The 17109-nt window shown below is 40.2% G+C and overlaps 1 protein-coding gene across 1 annotated transcript in view; it reads left to right on the top strand.

Annotated features, from left to right (window-relative positions):
* The window catches only part of LOC122070532, a 17155-nt gene extending 11184 nt beyond the window's left edge, over nt 1-5971 (top strand). The window contains exons 3-9 of the mRNA XM_042634714.1: nt 218-489; nt 579-1239; nt 2721-2920; nt 3011-3255; nt 3853-4662; nt 4755-4841; nt 4953-5971. Of these exons, the coding sequence (XP_042490648.1) occupies nt 218-489; nt 579-1239; nt 2721-2920; nt 3011-3255; nt 3853-4550 (2076 nt within the window). The 3' untranslated portion in view covers nt 4551-4662; nt 4755-4841; nt 4953-5971. The remainder of the gene's footprint in view (nt 1-217; nt 490-578; nt 1240-2720; nt 2921-3010; nt 3256-3852; nt 4663-4754; nt 4842-4952) is intronic.
* The last annotated feature ends 11138 nt before the right edge of the window (nt 5972-17109 follow it).

The raw sequence follows: 17109 nt of genomic DNA, 5'->3' as shown, positions 1-17109 counted from the left end.
AAAAAGAAGAGGTAAAATTAGTTTTAAGGGTATAGTTTTAAGGGTAACTGACCACACCATAGGAATGGAACACCAATTTAACAGGCTGTTAAGTGGTATGATTTTATTAAATTCATCTCAAAGCTTCATTCACAGACACTCAACCTTTTTTACTATTTGCGTGCATTTTTTTAATACATGCGTCTTCACGTAGTTGTGTTCTTGCTTTTTCATTCAGATGCCAAGAATGGAGGACATTCTTAACCTTCCAGTGCAAGATCCACCTTATATGGAGTTCTCTGCTGCTCACATAAACTGGGTAAAAATAGAAGGTGGTCGTCAAGGTGGTGATGATATTGCCCTGATCCCCTTCGCTAGAGTGGATGACTTCGTCAAAGGTGAATCAACTAATGCAGAATGTCCTGCTAGCTTTCGCATTGAGTCAAGAAGAAAGCGACCTGAAGGGAGTGTGACCAAGCCAAGGGTCGATGGCTATCTTGAATACACGCTGTATGCTTCACAAGTGATTGATCTTTCAGTGTGATTTGTATTCCAAGATACATCTTGGTGACTATTACTTTCTAATGATGATTCTGTAGATATTGGTGTTCTTATGGTCCTGAAGATTATCGAGATAGTGAATCTGGTGTTTGCGATAGCTCGAACAATAAGCCAGCATCAGGGAAAGGTAGCAGGCCTGGAAGGCGTCATATGATGAGAGGCTGCCTCTGCCACTTCACCGTGAAGCGCTTATATACTCGCCCTCTTCTTGCCCTCATCATTTACAATCAGCGAAACCATGTCGATAAGACAGGCGCCCCTTGTCATGGAATACTTGATAGGGATGCTGTGGGTACTAGAGCTATGTATGCTCCTCGGATTTCAGAGGAATTACGTCAGAAAATTATGTCTATGATTTATGTTGGAATAGCTTTAGACAATATCATCCAGCATCACATGGAAGAAGTAGAAAAGCATGGTGGGCCTTGCAGCCGTGATGATTTTTTGACTCGGAATGATGTCCGCAACATTGATAGGGTGATTCGTCATTCCACTTATGAATTAGATGCAAATGATATATCTAGTGTACGCATGTGGGTGCAACGCCACCAGAAGCTTGTTTTCTTCTTCCAAGATATCTCTCCCACAGAATCATTTGTTTTAGGGGTACAGTCAGAGTGGCAGTTGCAGCAGATGATCCATTATGGGCATAACAGTTATGTGGCTTCTGATTCAAAATTTGGCTTGAAAAGACTCAAGGTACATGAACTCCACTTTTTGGTAGTTTTAGGTCTCTCGCATTGTTTAAATTTCAGGCATACTCGTCCAATCAGCATCCTAGTTAAATCAAGGTCTTCACGGGGCTGCCTCTGCAGCAGCCCTTAATGGCTCAACTACTTCATTGCTCTGGCTTTCCTGACTAGTGTTAACTAATGTAGAACTGAATTGAAGGATTCAAACAGACCCAAATAACAATATCTTGTATCAGGGAATAATCCAGATTCAAGGAGAAATCGGCTGAGATAAAACAGGGGATCAAAAGGGTATGCGACTGAGGTCGAGTGTGAGGAATGGGAGGGGTAACAACTACTAATATTCTGAGCTTATGTAAAAGTCCAAATCAGCAAATAGTGGTAATCAATTAACAGAACAGGGCATATAGATTACAGAAAGCAGAATTTAATCAGTCTTAATAGCTGAATATAAATTGAAAATAGGTCTGTAATGTTTAGAACCACAGATCAATAAGTAAATCAGCAACTTGAAACTCCCTGTCGATTTCCAGAAACAGTGTTAAATCGATATACTACGGAATATAGGAGAATACATGTAACAGCAGATCAGCAGGTCAGATTGATGGTAGGATGGGGCTGTCCTGAAAGGCTTGGGGGGCAAGTTACTCTAAATTTCTCAGGAAAACAGAATTAAAAACAGGAAATTTCAGTGGATGATGTTATGTAACAATGGTGAAAATAACGATTGAAGATCAACAATAAACTGAAGAACATCAGTAGCATAAGAGCACAAACAATAGACAATCCACCCAAGCTTCTCACTGTAAGGTGTCATTTGGATCACACACCAATTCCTTCCCTTGATCACACGCAAGGATTCTCCATGGAAGAAGAAGAGCAGCAAATTGTTTGTCAAAATCATGGGCTATGTGCTAGCTCATGAGTTGCTTTTATAGGTATAAAATAGAAAGTGGCTATACACCAATTAGGAAAGTCCCAAATAGGAAGATCCCCCCATCGATTCTACCTTGGGTTACAAGACACAATCAGATCTAAGCTGATGTGGACTCCACTGACTCTTCACTTGTTTAAGGAAATAAACCAACTACTTAATTTGACCCAAAACTGAACCAAAACTTAAATTGGACGACGATTCAACCAACTGAACCAAAACAAATACATAAGACTAAAGAAATAAAACAGCAACTCCATAAGCCACAATTTGGCTAACTAATCAGCCCTCTCCCTACATGAGTAGGTCTTCAATTCTGCATCAGTAACCACCTGCTAGGTCATTTCATTTGGGCTGCTCTTTTGGAGTTGGATTTCTAGTTGGGGGTTGGATAAGGAGGAACGAACTCCATCCTTTGCAACGGAGTATTCGCCTCTTTTATTCTTTTTCATTTTTTATTTTTTTTAAATCTATAATTTTATTACTGATGATTCAATTGTTAACTGATTCTCTGTGCTGTTCCATTTTCCCCCCTCTTATTGTCCTGTAAACAGTACCCATTGTGTACTTTACTAGTTTTTGACTCGTGCCAAAATGCAATTCCGGTTGCATGGGTCATCACTTCCAGTTCTGATGGTCAAGATATACATAGATGGATGGGGCCTCTTGTTGAAAGAGTACGAACCAAGGACCATAGATGGAGTCCCAGTGTTTTTTTAATGGATGATCCCTTGCTTGATATTTCTATCTTAAGGTACATATTCAGCGTGTTCTTTGGTTTAATCTTTAGCATGATTCTGATGCTTATAGACCAAAAATGGTAAATAATGCTTCTTGCACGCAGGGATGCTTTCCAGTGTCGGGTCCTATTGTGTCTCTGGCATGTTCGTCGAACCTGGATGAGAAGCCTTCTGAAGAAATGCTGCCACTTTGATGTGCAAAGAGAGATGTTTAAGCACCTAGGCCGGATTTTATACTCAACAAGGAATGGGCCAAGTGTTGTGGATGCAATAGAAGAATTTATACAAATTTTTGTTGACCAAAGTGCTTTTATGGATTATTTTAGGGACCAATGGCTACCAAGGATGGGTAATTATTCAGTTTTTTTCTACTTATTATTTCATATATGATTCTGTTTCCCACTTAGAATGGTTTAAACAGGTACTAAGCAACTATAAGGCATATACGTATTTGCACTCACCTGCATGGTGCAAAAGCTGATACTATTGGACATAGATCAGCTATTTTACTAAGAGCTTATATAGTACAGTATATAAGTGCAAGGATAAATCAGCAGATCAGGATCAATTTTTATGACCCTAAGAGTTTGGAGAAGGCTTGCATGATGGTGATAGAAAATTTGAGACTATAGTATGCATAACGAAAGAATAAGCCAAGCTTTATTTGTTGATTAGAAATTTAAAATAATATTTTCTTTATTTGGACTTGCCAATAAAGGTGTGGATAACTGAACTGATCGCATGAATAGTTGTTTTGGAAAGCAGGTCTGGATTGTGATATAGCTGACACATGTACAAAAATATAATAAGGTGGAGAATTAAGCCAGGGCATGCAGGAAATCTGCAATGACATATTGCCTGTCCAAGTATTTAATAATCAGCATCCTTTACCTGTTGAATGACAATTATATGCGTCAAATTCTTATGCCTTCTCATTTTCCTGCAGATTTGTGGGTGAATAGCGTGAGGACTTTGCCTGTGGCAAATCAAGAGCCATATGCTGCAATTGAGGCCTATCACTTGAGAATGAAGTCCAAACTGTTCACCAATCTACATGCTGGGTCCTGGCATAGAATTGATTGGCTGGTCCACCTGTTGACGACTGAGTTCCACTCCTTGTATTGGTTTGATCAATATGCCGAAGAAACTGGGTGTTTTAGAAACCTGAGGGATGAGTTCTTCTCAAATAACTCCTGGTATCGAGCATTGTGTATTCCAGATGTTGATGTGATGTTGGATGTGGAAGACCTCCGCCTCGTGAAGGTTATTTCTCAATCAGACAGGAGTCTGGCATATACAATCTGGAATCCAGGTTCAGAATTCGCAATGTGTGATTGCCAATGGTCCAGGTTGGGAAATCTGTGTAAACATGTAATCAAGGTGGGCATCCTGTGTAGAAATCGCCAGGTTGCGAGGCCATCATTGGCTGCCCAAACTTATAGGCAGGCATTGCTGAACCTTCTGCAGAATCCCCCAGATGATCCTATAGTTCTTGATCATGCCATTTTACATGTGACCCGCCTACAGCAGGATATTAAAGGATTAGAAGACTTATCAAATAGTGGCCTGCTCCAGCCTTTACCTCTTCTTGAGACAAATACTCAGATTGCTGATAATCTCTTGCCTCTACCACGTCTCCATTGATTGGGTGGTTGACCATGGATATAAAAGTTTTTGTATTGCTGTTTTACTTGAATCTCTGGGGTTTCATATGAGCCAGTTAAGAAGAATTCCCGTTCTGTCGTTGGCTGTGGAGGTAATAGGTATTAAACTGCTTGTGGAATTTTGGTCTGTTTGGTTGTCAAAGAACTTGCCTCAGGATGGTATTCCATTTATACTGATATGCAGGAACCTGAATGCAGTCAAGAGGGCAAACTTGTATGTTAATCAGAAGAGCGTTTGCTCTGTATGAATGCTTAGCCTCTGCACTTTAAGGTAACATTTATTCAGATTAGTGTTAGTCTATTTGGCTGTTTATTGGCATTTTTCTTCCAACATGGTCCAGCCTTCAAAGCCCGATGACATCTATTTCTGTTTCTGTTACAGTGCTTGGGCTCTTACTGGAAAGTGGTGTTCTGACAATGTCGGATTATTATGTCAGAATCCAAAGGAGGGGGGGCATTCACAAGGCTTTCTTCTATAACAAAAATGGGAAAAGTTTCTCTGCAAAAGCGGCATAGGCTACACCAGCACTCTATCTCTATCTTCTCCTCTCTGCCCCCGATTGATGAACCGTATTCTGTACTCCCCATTGGTTGGCTCCCCCCCCCCCCCCCCCACCCCAGTTGGCTCAGAAAACCCTCTTCCAGTAAAAATTAACCAAGTATCCGACTGAGTTGGTGAGTATGGTACATTTTGGTAACACCCGGAACTGGGTTTGAGACCATCTTCACTCACTTCGCCTACCAAAAATCCCAATTTCTTACCAAAAGAGCACAAAGTAGCATGGAAAAGGACAAAATGAAACTAAAGTATATGGGATGATCAAGTAGTCCTATGCCAAGATGCTGTCAAATACCCATACCTTTAAAGAATTATCAGCTCTTGCCTCATTTGTTCTTCTCAAGGTACAATTACTTGTGAAAATTCCCAGCTTAATTTAATTGGTGAACCTTTAAGATAATCTTGTTTGATATGCTCTAGGCTTGGAGCGTTCTTTCTGTCTATGTGTTTTTCTCTAGGATAAGCTGCACTGAGAGAGTGAGATGGCTCTTCAATTGCAGTGAACTTGGAGTATGAATAAATCAGTAGCATAATATGAGTACAGTTGTTCATATCCTTCATGCCTGAGCTGTGGAACTTCAACATGGACTGGAAGGTTTAAATGGAGTATTTGCAGTGTATTAATGATTTCGCAAGGCTGCCTGTTGTGTTGCCATTCAAGTCTCTCAGTGAGCATGTGAGCATTTTGGTGGTTTTGTTCTCTGAAGATTTACTTGTTACTCTTTTTGGTGCTCTTGTCATCAACCTGACCATGTGATCAACTTACTTTGTTAATGAGGAATATATATTGAGTGAAAAGTTGCATAAGCTGGCATAACCAATTTTTGTGTTCTTAGAAGAAACTGATTTGAAATGAGTCAATAATTGCTGCATTGTATCTTGAAATATGCTGCTTGAGGGAGAGGATTCTCTCCTTTTGTCTCTCTTTGGGTTTGGATTGATTTCCTTAGATTTGAGTGTTTAAAGTTTTCCTTCACCTTTAGTGGAGAGAGAATCTCTTAATCCACGGGTTCTGGTGGTTGGATGGGACTACTAAAATAGTGTCAATAGCATTTTAGACTTTGTACAATTAGGGGTAGAGGGAATGATGACACTTTAATGGCTAGATTCTCTTCATCGGACTGAAGAAAAACTTTTGCCAATGTTGAAAATTTCATATTAACTTTCGAATGCATCTCATTTCTACATACTTGGGATTGAGGTAAGGGGCCTAATAATGGTTAAAGGTCTCATTCTAAACTTTGGGTTTTTCTGTTTTTGGCACAGGCAAGCTCTATTATTGCTAGACTGTAGATCCTTTACAAATGAGATTAATTTGGTCACTGGGACAAATCCAGCAGTGTAAAATAAGATCATCACTGGCCATGTGAGGTGCCATACCATTTTTTTGAAACTAATTATAGGGTCCTTATTATTGAGTATAGACCTGTAGAAATTGAAGCAGTTCATTTTGGATGGATGATCAGCTCAACATTGTGATGTTGAGGGCTCTGAGAATGGGGTTTAAAAAACCCGGATCGGACTGATTCCAATTGGTCAGGATCAGTGAGAAATCGACCAGAATTAGCTAGAACATGCCCTAAACCCTAAAATCTGTACAAGAATTAGCCAAGCGGATCAGCTAGAATAGATCAAGAAGATCGGCCTAAGCCGATTCTAATCCGATCAGCCGATCCGATCCTGATTCTTGAAACCATGTATGAGAATGACAAACTGAACATGAATTTGATGGTTGGCTCATTAAACCTCAAACAATTAATAGCATCAGTGGGCTTGCTTGTATTGGTGGCCCACTTGTAAGGAAGCCCATAAAAATGTATTTTCTCTTGTTATACAAGTTCCCTAATCCAACACTTGGCATATCTTCCACCTAAACTTGAAAAGAAACAGATCTTCATGAGGCACAAATTGTTTTTATTGGGTGTATCTGTTGTGATCATGCACCAATGATGAGAGAGAGAGAGAGAGAGAGAGAGAGAGAGAGTTGTTATATGTTATATGGGCTCAATATATATGAAGGTCACATTTAATACTATAGACTTTAATATGTTTGACCTGTCAAATGCTTGGGATTTGAGGCACTACTAAATGGTTCTATTATCCATCCACCCCCCATTAAAATAAGTAAAAATCAAGTCAACTTTTGCACCACTAAAATCTGAAATCTGTGATGATAGGGACATCCTAATCGCCCAGCCCATGTGAGTTTAATTGGTGTTGGGAGTACCCATTCCCTTTTAAGGTTGGCATCACTTATATCATCAAAGGTTTCATTAAAAACAAATAAATCATTCACCAAAGAGAGTAGAAAAGGACAACCAAAAGAGATCTCCCCAGCTGAAGCAGCTCTTAATTGGCAAAATGAAAATGCCATAGTCCAAAACCAGTACTTGGAGCGCATTCTTGCTACATCTCAGCACACTCATAGTACTGTTGGCCGGCATACTCAGTTGATTCAATCCTTGAAAACTGAGATGGATCAAGTCCATATAGAACTTGCTGGTATAGCTTCCTCAACTGCTGATACAGCTCAGGCTTTTGCCCTTATAGGCCAAAAAGAGAAACATCTGAGGTTTCTTGAAGCACAGCTTCATAGTCTTCAACAAGCTCCACCCCAGGCGGCAACATCCAGTCGACAGCAGCCTCTTCCATTGACCGTTCCCAGTATGGCTCCTCAAGATCCTTTTGCCGTATACACCATACCGGCTCCCCCGGTAGCTTCTCAGCGATCGTTTCCCCTTGAAGAATTAAAGGCATTACAACGTCAGCAACGGAATCTAAACCCCAGGCAACAGCAACAGCAACAGAAACAAAAACACCCTATCCTAAACCCCCTGTTGGAAACACCTTCACCTCCCCAGTTCCAACCATATCCTATGGCAGTTTCTTATCCCGCACCAATACCACCTATTTCTACCTATCCATCACCTCTCCTTCACCTTCTCCACCTCGAACCAAACCTAAATATCCTCCTATCGGTGCCATAACTCCTTCCGGTGATGATGTCCTTACAGATCTTCTCACCACTTTAGCTCTCCATGATCCCACACCTGTCCCTTCCTTCATGAACACAGGCCAAGATCCCCCTGCTCCATATCCTGCACCTCCTACTGTTGATGAGATGGATGGTGATCAGGATGACCCTATGGTCCATAATCCTGAACCTGCACCACAGCCCCCTCCAACATATGCCCCATTTTCAAACCAAGACCCTAAACAGTTCTTTACCCTGGATGATGTCCCTGTCTCTAAATGGGCATCTAAGTTTGCTGATTTCCATGCCTGGATTAATGCTGAACTTCTACAAGAAGGTGCTACATCAGTCAGTGTTCTGACTAAGTTTGTTGCACGACTTCAAGGAAAACTCAGGGAATGGTATTTAGCTCTTGGTGGTTATCGACAATTACAACTTGTACAACTACCTGAAGGCCAGTTCGTTACCGTCTTATATCAGGAATTCCTTGGTCCTGTCTCCAATGATATTACAAAAGCTCGTGAAGAGTTTTTACAGCTCAAGTGTTGTTCTCTGGCTCGGCCAGATCTCGACAAACACTATGTACGCATGACAGACAGATTCCATAAGATTGGTGGCCTTGATGATGAGAACCTTAAACAGATCTTCCTTAATTCCCTTCCAGATCCTCTCGGTGCTGATACACTGCAGTTTCTCCGCAACCAGAACATTGCCCTGGCATCTTGCAGCATTGGCTCCTTATACAGCTTTGCTCTCACAGCTCTTGACAAACTGTGCAATGTCAAGAAAATCTGGAAAGAATTACAGTCCAAGTCTGATAAAGTGTCCTCTGCCTGTGACACTTCCTGGATGAAGATTAAGTGTAAAGGTTCGGATCACAACTGTGATTGTCCGACAAAGAAGCAGTTCCATCACAAGCAATTTTTTCGTTCCTCTAGAAAGCACAAGAAACGTTTTCCGTTTAAGCCTTCTCGGTACAAACGGTTTAAGCCCCAGTGGAAATTCCTTCGGAAAAAACAATTCCGTGGAAAATCCACGAATACTTCTTGCTTCATCTGTGGAAAAGATGGACATTTTGTAAAAAACTGTCCTAACAAAAGTAAGAAGGACAAGGTGCTACATATGCTTGCCTCCCTCCATCATGATGATCTACAAGATGCTGATCTTGAATCTCTGTATTCCTTAGATGCAGAGCCTACGGATCTCTCCCTCTTTGCTATTGATTACCCAGATGAGGTTGATCCCCAACACCTCACAGACTCAGACCCAGAGTCCTCCTATTCCGAGTCCGAGGAATCAGATCCCCTCTACCAGGTTATCCCTTTCCTTTCCCAGAACAAAGACCCAACACCTCTTCCATGTCAGTCTATCTCCTTACCCCATGCGGCAGTAACCCTTATTCCTGAACCATATGCTAAACCAGTACATCTAATAGCTTTTCTGGATACAGGTGCTGCAACAACCATTTTGTCCCCAAAAGTCCTTCCCAACCATTTCTGGAAACCTCAAGTCCCTCCTTTACCATTTTTAGCAGCTAATGGTGAAACCTTCTATATCACCTTAGTTACTAGAAAACCCATTAAAATCCAACTCCTTCCAACCCTTTCTTTCTCCCATGTTATGTTAGGATCCCAGTGTCCCAGTAAAGACCTTATTATAGGTTTTGATGTCCTCAGTCACCTTCCCCTTAAATGGACTCCCCAAGGTCTTGTGTATAAACAGCAACTTCTCCCCTGGTCCCCTTTTTCTAACATATTTCTTGCAACAGGTCCTACGTTATTTGATGATTTTAAAGGAAAACTCCTGCAGACCTCTTGTGCAGACTCTCATACTGAGTTCCTGACAAAGTGCTCACATCCTCTCTGGCAGAATTCAAAGTTCTTCATCTCTTTACCTTTTAAGAAGAATGAAGATGTTAATCCAACAAAAGCCAGTCATCCTGGAATGCCCCCTGAACATTTGACGCTTGCAGTCCAAGAACTAACCCAACTACAAGCTCAAGGACTACTTGAAGCTACTGTGTCTCCATGGGCATGTCAGGCGTTCTATGTGAACAAAAGAACAGAACAGATTCGTGGAAAAATGAGAATGGTTATTAATTATCGGCCTCTGAACTTTTTCTTGGCTGATGATAAATTTCCCTTACCAACCCGTCCTGCTCTGTTACTTCAGTTAGCCTCAGCAACTGTCTTCTCCAAGTTCGATCTGAAAGCAGGTTTTTGGCAACTTGGTATTATTCCTGAAGATAGACCAAAGACAGCCTTTTGCGTCCCTGGTTATCATTTACAATGGACAGTTATGCCTTTTGGTTTGAAGACGGCTCCATCAATATTTCAGCGTGCCATGATGCAAATCTTTGCTCCCATTCAAGAACAGGCTCTGATTTATATTGATGATATTCTTCTGTTTTCATCTACACAGGATGAACATTTAAGCCTCCTTCACCAATTCCATCAGATTGTTCAAGACTATGGAATCATGCTCTCCCCAAAGAAAATGCAGATTGGTGTCTCCACCATTGATTTTCTTGGCGTCACTATTACCAAAGGAACATATGAACTCCAGCCACATATTGCTACTTCTCTACAGCAATTCCCTGATGGTCCTCTGACAAAACATCAGGTCCAACAATTCCTTGGTATAGTTAACTATATGACTGAGTTTCTTCCTCAACAAATCAGACACACGTCTGTCCTTCATCAACTATTGAGAAAGAATGCTCCTCCCTGGTCATCTGAACACTCTGCAGCTATTCATGCTTTGAAGCAGTTAACTACAAGACTCCCCTGTTTACAGATTCCTTCTGATGGGCGTAGGATTCTCCAAACAGATGCTAGTGATACTCACTGGGGTGCAGTTCTCTTAGAAGAAAACCTGATTCTACAAGAACAGTGTGTGGCTACAAGAGTGGCTCATTCAAAACCTCTGAAGCCCATTATCACTCCACATTCAAGGAAATTCTTGCAGTTCGCCGTGGCATTGAAAAGTTCCAGTTTCACCTCATTGGACACAGGTTCCTCATTGAACTGGACATGTCAAGCTTCCCTCGAATGCTTGAGTTCCGACAGAAACAGCTCCCTAATGATCAACTGCTCCGATGGGCTCAATGGTTCTCAAAATGGTCCTTTGATATCAAACACATCAAAGGAAAAGAAAATGTCTTGGCAGACTTCCTTTCCCGACCATCTTCTACCTTTTCGGTTATCCCACTACTATACCCTCTAACTCCAGGAGCTTCATCTTCCTCCTCCTCAGCCACACCACTACCCAGTCCAAGTCATAACCTTTGCTGTAACATCCCTCCTCACCTCCCTCCTGAAATCCTTCACACCTTAACATATAAAGCCATCCTTACCTACAGCAAGCTCACAGCAATCCAGCTTCTCCAAATTGCCCTTCGACAAGAAGGTCTTTTCCTTGCTGGTTCTTCTTGCCACCCAGACTTCCCCTACCTCACAGTTTTCACCTTCAATTCCTCGTATGACCTACAGGAATTACCCCTTATATATAAATGCATTTTCTGGCATTTATGTACCGCCTATTCCATAGCCATCAGTTTTCCCCTTCAGTCCATCCAGCTGATGTGTTCCCAATGGTGTAGTCTAGTCCAACCCCATAGACCTAACCTCCCACTTTTCCAATTTCTACAGCTCTTTGCTCCCATGGAAACCTGGTTGGATCTCTTCACCTCTCTTCTCCCACCAGAAGATTCCCCTGATATCCCTATGCACCATACCATTATCCTATTTCATAGACCTCCAGCAGTGCTCCAAATCACTGACCCTCCACATACCCTAAACCCCTGCCATTTCATTAATTACACAACAGACTACCATGTGTATGGAACAAAGCCCTATACGCTCTTCATCAATCGCCGACAGCATCGATCAGAGTGGCGACAGTTTCTCCACACCATGTGCCAAGTCAATAATACTCAGCCACATCAAGTTCCGGCCCCTCTTCTCCAGACCGTTGATTCTGCTTGGGAACTTCACCAAAACGGTCGTCTTCCTTGTCCTCGTCTCATCCCTCTCATGGATGCCTATGACGATTGGCTTATTGACAAGGCAGCATTTTACCCGTATAGCAGCTCTTCAGACCCAGATACTGATTGAGTATGTATTGTGTATTAAATGCTTGAGTGTGTATTGAGTGTATGTATTGAGTGTATTGAGTATGTATGTGGTATGCTGTATGAGTATGTAAGTATGTGGTATGCTGTAGTGAATATGTATGTGAGTATGTATGCATGTGAGTATGTATGTCGACACCCCCGACATACGGTCCCACAAGCATGTGAAGTCCATGTGAAGGACACATGGCTTGGGTCCCACATGTCTCCCTCCCCTTATCCTTTGTATTCCCTTGGCTATTTAAAGCCTCCTCTAGGTTAATGAAATGAAGAGCTTGGTGTGACGAATATAAAGAGATGAAGAACTTTGAATTCTGCCAGAGAGGATGTGAGCACTTTGTCAGGAACTCAGTATGAGAGTCTGCACAAGAGGTCTGCAGAAGTTTTCCTTTAAAATCATCAAACAACGTAGGACCTGTTGCAAGAAATATGTTAGAAAAAGGGGACCAGGGGAGAAGTTGTTGTTTATACACAAGACCTTGGGGAGTCCATTTAAGGGGAAGGTGACTGAGGACATCAAAACCTATAATAAGGTCTTTACCGGGACACTGGGATCCTAACATAACATGGGAGAAAGAAAGGGTTGGAAGGAGTTGGATTTTAATGGGTTTTTTAGTAACTAAGGTGATATAGAAGGTTTCACCATTAGCTGCTAAAAATGGTAAAGGAGGGACTTGAGGTTTCCAGAAATGCTTGGGAAGGACTTTTGGGGACAAAATGGTTGTTGCAGCACCTGTATCCAGAAAAGCTATTAAATGTACTGGTTTAGCATATGGTTCAGGAATAAGGGTTACTGCCGCATGGGGTAAGGAGATAGACTGACATGGAAGAGGTGTTGGGTCTTTGTTCTGGGAAAGGAAAGGGATAACCTGGTAGAGGGGATCTGATTCCTCGGACTGGGAATAGGAGGACTCTGGGTCTGAGTCTGTGAGGTGTTGGGGATCAACCTCATCTGGGTAATCAATAGCAAAGAGGGAGAGATCCGTAGGCTCTGCATCTAAGGAATACAGAGATTCAAGATCAGCATCTTGTAGATCATCATGATGGAGGGAGGCAAGCATATGTAGCACCTTGTCCTTCTTACTTTTGTTAGGACAGTTTTTTGCAAAATATCCATCTTTTCCACAGATGAAGCAAGAAGTATTCGTGGATTTTCCACGGAATTGTTTTTTCCGAAGGAATTTCCACTGGGGCTTAAACCGTTTGTACCGAGAAGGCTTAAACGGAAAACGTTTCTTGTGCTTTCTAGAGGAACGAAAGAATTGCTTGTGATGGAACTGCTTCTTTGTCGGACAATCACAGTTGTGATCCGAACCTTTACACTTAATCTTCATCCAGGAAGTGTCACAGGCAGAGGACACTTTATCAGACTTGGACTGTAATTCTTTCCAGATTTTGAGAATAAATAGTAAGAGGATTATAAATATGTGATTTAGGCTTAGCATCAATCACCTTGTGTTCACAAAATGACTTAAATAAAGAAAAAGAAATAAAAATTGAAAGACAAAGTTTCCTTAATTAGTTGGGGTATATTTCAGGCAAACTGATTTTTGTGACAGGCAAGCACGATGGGTTATATCATATGGCTAATACCTGATGGAGACCCAGACCCAGTGAGGTTATCAGTTTACGTACGTCACACCCCTCAACTGCCTAATTTTCAGGGTAAGAGGCTAAGAGGGTCAAGCCCATACAACCTTTATTTAATGGGAGGAGGTTCTCTCTCTCTCTCTCTCTCTCTCATGAAATTTCCACGTTATCTTTTTATATACAAAATTATATCATCGCACCTCATAGGTGTATTTCTTTGTGCCGCATTCTCAAAGAACCATCTCCCTTATTTAACAAAGGGGGAAATTTTTCTCATGACCTCAGTGGACTATTTCCGTCATATTTTTTTTTATGGTTTCTTCCTTACTCTGACCATGTAACTCTCATGTGGATTATATCATTCTATGCACCACTATTAGTGTGGCATCGTGACCGCATGAGAGATCTAACCCCCACCCCACCCCAAAAAAAAAAAAAAGGCATTGTGGAGAATATATAAGTATCCAATGGTCATTGTCTCCCCTCTAATATATTAACTATGGACAAGCAAAATTAAAGCAATAGTTATTCATTGGATGATATATCTTCCACGCGGTAGTAGTTCGGTTGATGCTCAAACTTAGTGGATGATATTGCTATTTTCACGTAGTGCTCCACTCATCTATCATTAACATTTGCTACATGTCAAAATAAAGGTTTAAATATTAGTTGACTTAAAAAGTCAAATATTTTTTGAATATATTTTTAAACAATGAAAATAGAAATCAAATGAAAATACATGAGGGTCCATACAATTGAAATGTGCTCCAAAATATTACTTTTGGTTCATATCCTATTTTATTCAAAGACAAGAAAAGATCAAATCAACCCTACAAAGTCAGAATAGCTTTAAAACAAGTATGACTATTTTAGTAAGAGTAATTATTTTTTGTTATCAGTAGGGAATAATTTTCTACTAAGTCAATATACTATATTGCTTTGGCACGAGTTTTTTTCTTCTTCTCTCTCCAACTTTGACCAAGTTAACCCTATATAGATGATACCATTCTTTATGCAGCCATTGGTGTGAAATAAGAGATTCAACCACTCGCAGCATGAGAAACCCTCTTCCTTACTATCATTGTCATTTTCTCGTTAATAATAATAATTAGTTTATCATATTTTGCATGGCTTTTTCTATCACGTAGTGAACGTGGTAAGCACAACCATTTAATAGAAAAAGAAGGAAGAAGGGTAAATTTATTGACTAAAAAGCAAGTTGACGTGAGAGAACCGTCCTAAAATAGTCTTGAACTAATAAAATTCTCAATTCGCATGATTGCTAATTTGGATTGAAATCATTTTGAATCGGACTAAAAAACCCTTAGAATTGATGGATTTAAGGAATATTCCAACGATTCTGGTGTTTTTATTTAGGAATCGTTGTATTAAATCGTCAGATATCAGAATCAGTCTCCGCAATTCAATTTGAATCGGGCGATTCTCTATTTAATTCTCTGATCCTTGAAACCTTGCCTGTCACACAAGGAGATACCTAATGGACAGTGATTTGGTGAAAACACAGGCCAATACAATTACTTAAATTGGGATCAAATGGATGTATAATATGCGTATACGAACGTTTAATTCAAAATATCGTAATTTGACATATCAATTCAAAAAAATCGTTTAATACACGTATTTTAAAGTTAACCATATTATATACGAATAATACTCGTACATTACGTTACATATTTAATAAAACTTTTGAGTTAAGAAAAACGAGATTTACCCAAAATGGGCCAAATCTTAATTCCTAACCCCTATCTTCTATCAGGAACCCTAGTCAATTAAAACTGTAACCCTTCTTCCCTCATCTAAGTAAATCGAAAGGAGGACCCTTTCCCAAGTGACCCCTTCTTCTCCCATTCCCGTTCTTGACTGCCAGTGACCGAGGGCGATACGTAAGACATCAATACCCCCTGCACTCTTTCTCTTCTCCATTTTTTTCCCATCGATTATTGAAAACCCAATCAACCCTTCCTCTTCTCCGTTTCTCTTACCAGTGGTAGTTGAAAACCCAATCGAGGGCGATTGCATTTGGAACTAATTTTTAACAAGAAGCAAGAAAGATTCAAAAGAGATTACTCACATGGACAAGGATGGCTAAGGGTAGGATTCTCCAAAAGGGGTTTAAATGAAAACCTTTCTAAGAAAATAGCATACAAACGCCATTTGAATTGGACTAACAATTATTAACAAACATAGTTGCAGCTGAACAATATGAAGAATCAAAAAGATGAAAATGACATGGGTGTTCTCATCTCTTTCTTCTTGCAATAGTGCATCTGAGAAATCAAAGGAGTTGAAGGGAGGAGGTTCTTGAAACTTAAAATTTCAAGAAAATCCAAGCGCATATCTAGGATGAAGATTGCAAACACTTATACTCCATCTTCTCGAGTCCTTTTTTCGTACCAAGAAGGAGTAGAGAACATGTAAAAGTGACAAGACGAGATGAGGTTTGATTCTACTCTTAGTTCTTTCTAACATACCTTTTTAGGGGTTAAATTTAATTAATATTAAATGTGAAAATTCAGAAGAATGGTATATGATTTTAAATTAGAAAACTAGATTGGATTTTAATGTCCATAAAAGCATAGGAGATTAGAATTTAGTTTCAAACAATCAGTTTTAGTCCAGTATTTTTGCTCTCGGATTTTTACAGAACAACCGTATTAAACACGTACCGTATCTCATTAACTTGCGATTCTAAAACTAAGTTTATTTTTATTGTCGTATATTCTCAATTGACTGGTATCCTAGGTAAATCAAAGAAATTGACTCTCCCATCTTCACTTTGCCCAAAAGATATGCCCCATATTTCCCCGACCCACCTCTTCTTCTTTTCATAGTGAACTCTTTTACATCAGAATTTAAAAACCTAGAATCCAAGCCCAAATTAAGATAGGTCAGGATTGGTGAAGAATCAATCCAAATAATACCCCACTTTAGTTTTTGGAAGGAGATCAACCGAGTCAGATCAGCCACAATCAAGATACCAGCCGTATCCCAATTTTCGAAACCTATTTTATATACTTATAAAAGAGAAATTCTGAAAAAAAAAAACATTTATTTTCCACTGCGAGTGATAAAAATGGATCAAAAGATTCTCTCTTCACAATGAGAAAAAGAAAACTAGTTTACTCTATAAAAAAAGTTGACTCACTAATACTGTTTTTGTGCTTTATTGGATATAGAGAGAAAAAAGTTATTCTCAGCACGATAGTAAAATTGCTCCATTGTGACTTAATGGTCCGATACATAAACAGTCTATGATGAGGGGG

The sequence above is a fragment of the Macadamia integrifolia genome, unplaced genomic scaffold, assembly GCF_013358625.1.
Source record: "Macadamia integrifolia cultivar HAES 741 unplaced genomic scaffold, SCU_Mint_v3 scaffold94, whole genome shotgun sequence".
NCBI classification, from domain to species: domain Eukaryota; kingdom Viridiplantae; phylum Streptophyta; class Magnoliopsida; order Proteales; family Proteaceae; genus Macadamia; species Macadamia integrifolia.
This window is presented reverse-complemented; position numbering and strand designations above follow the sequence as displayed.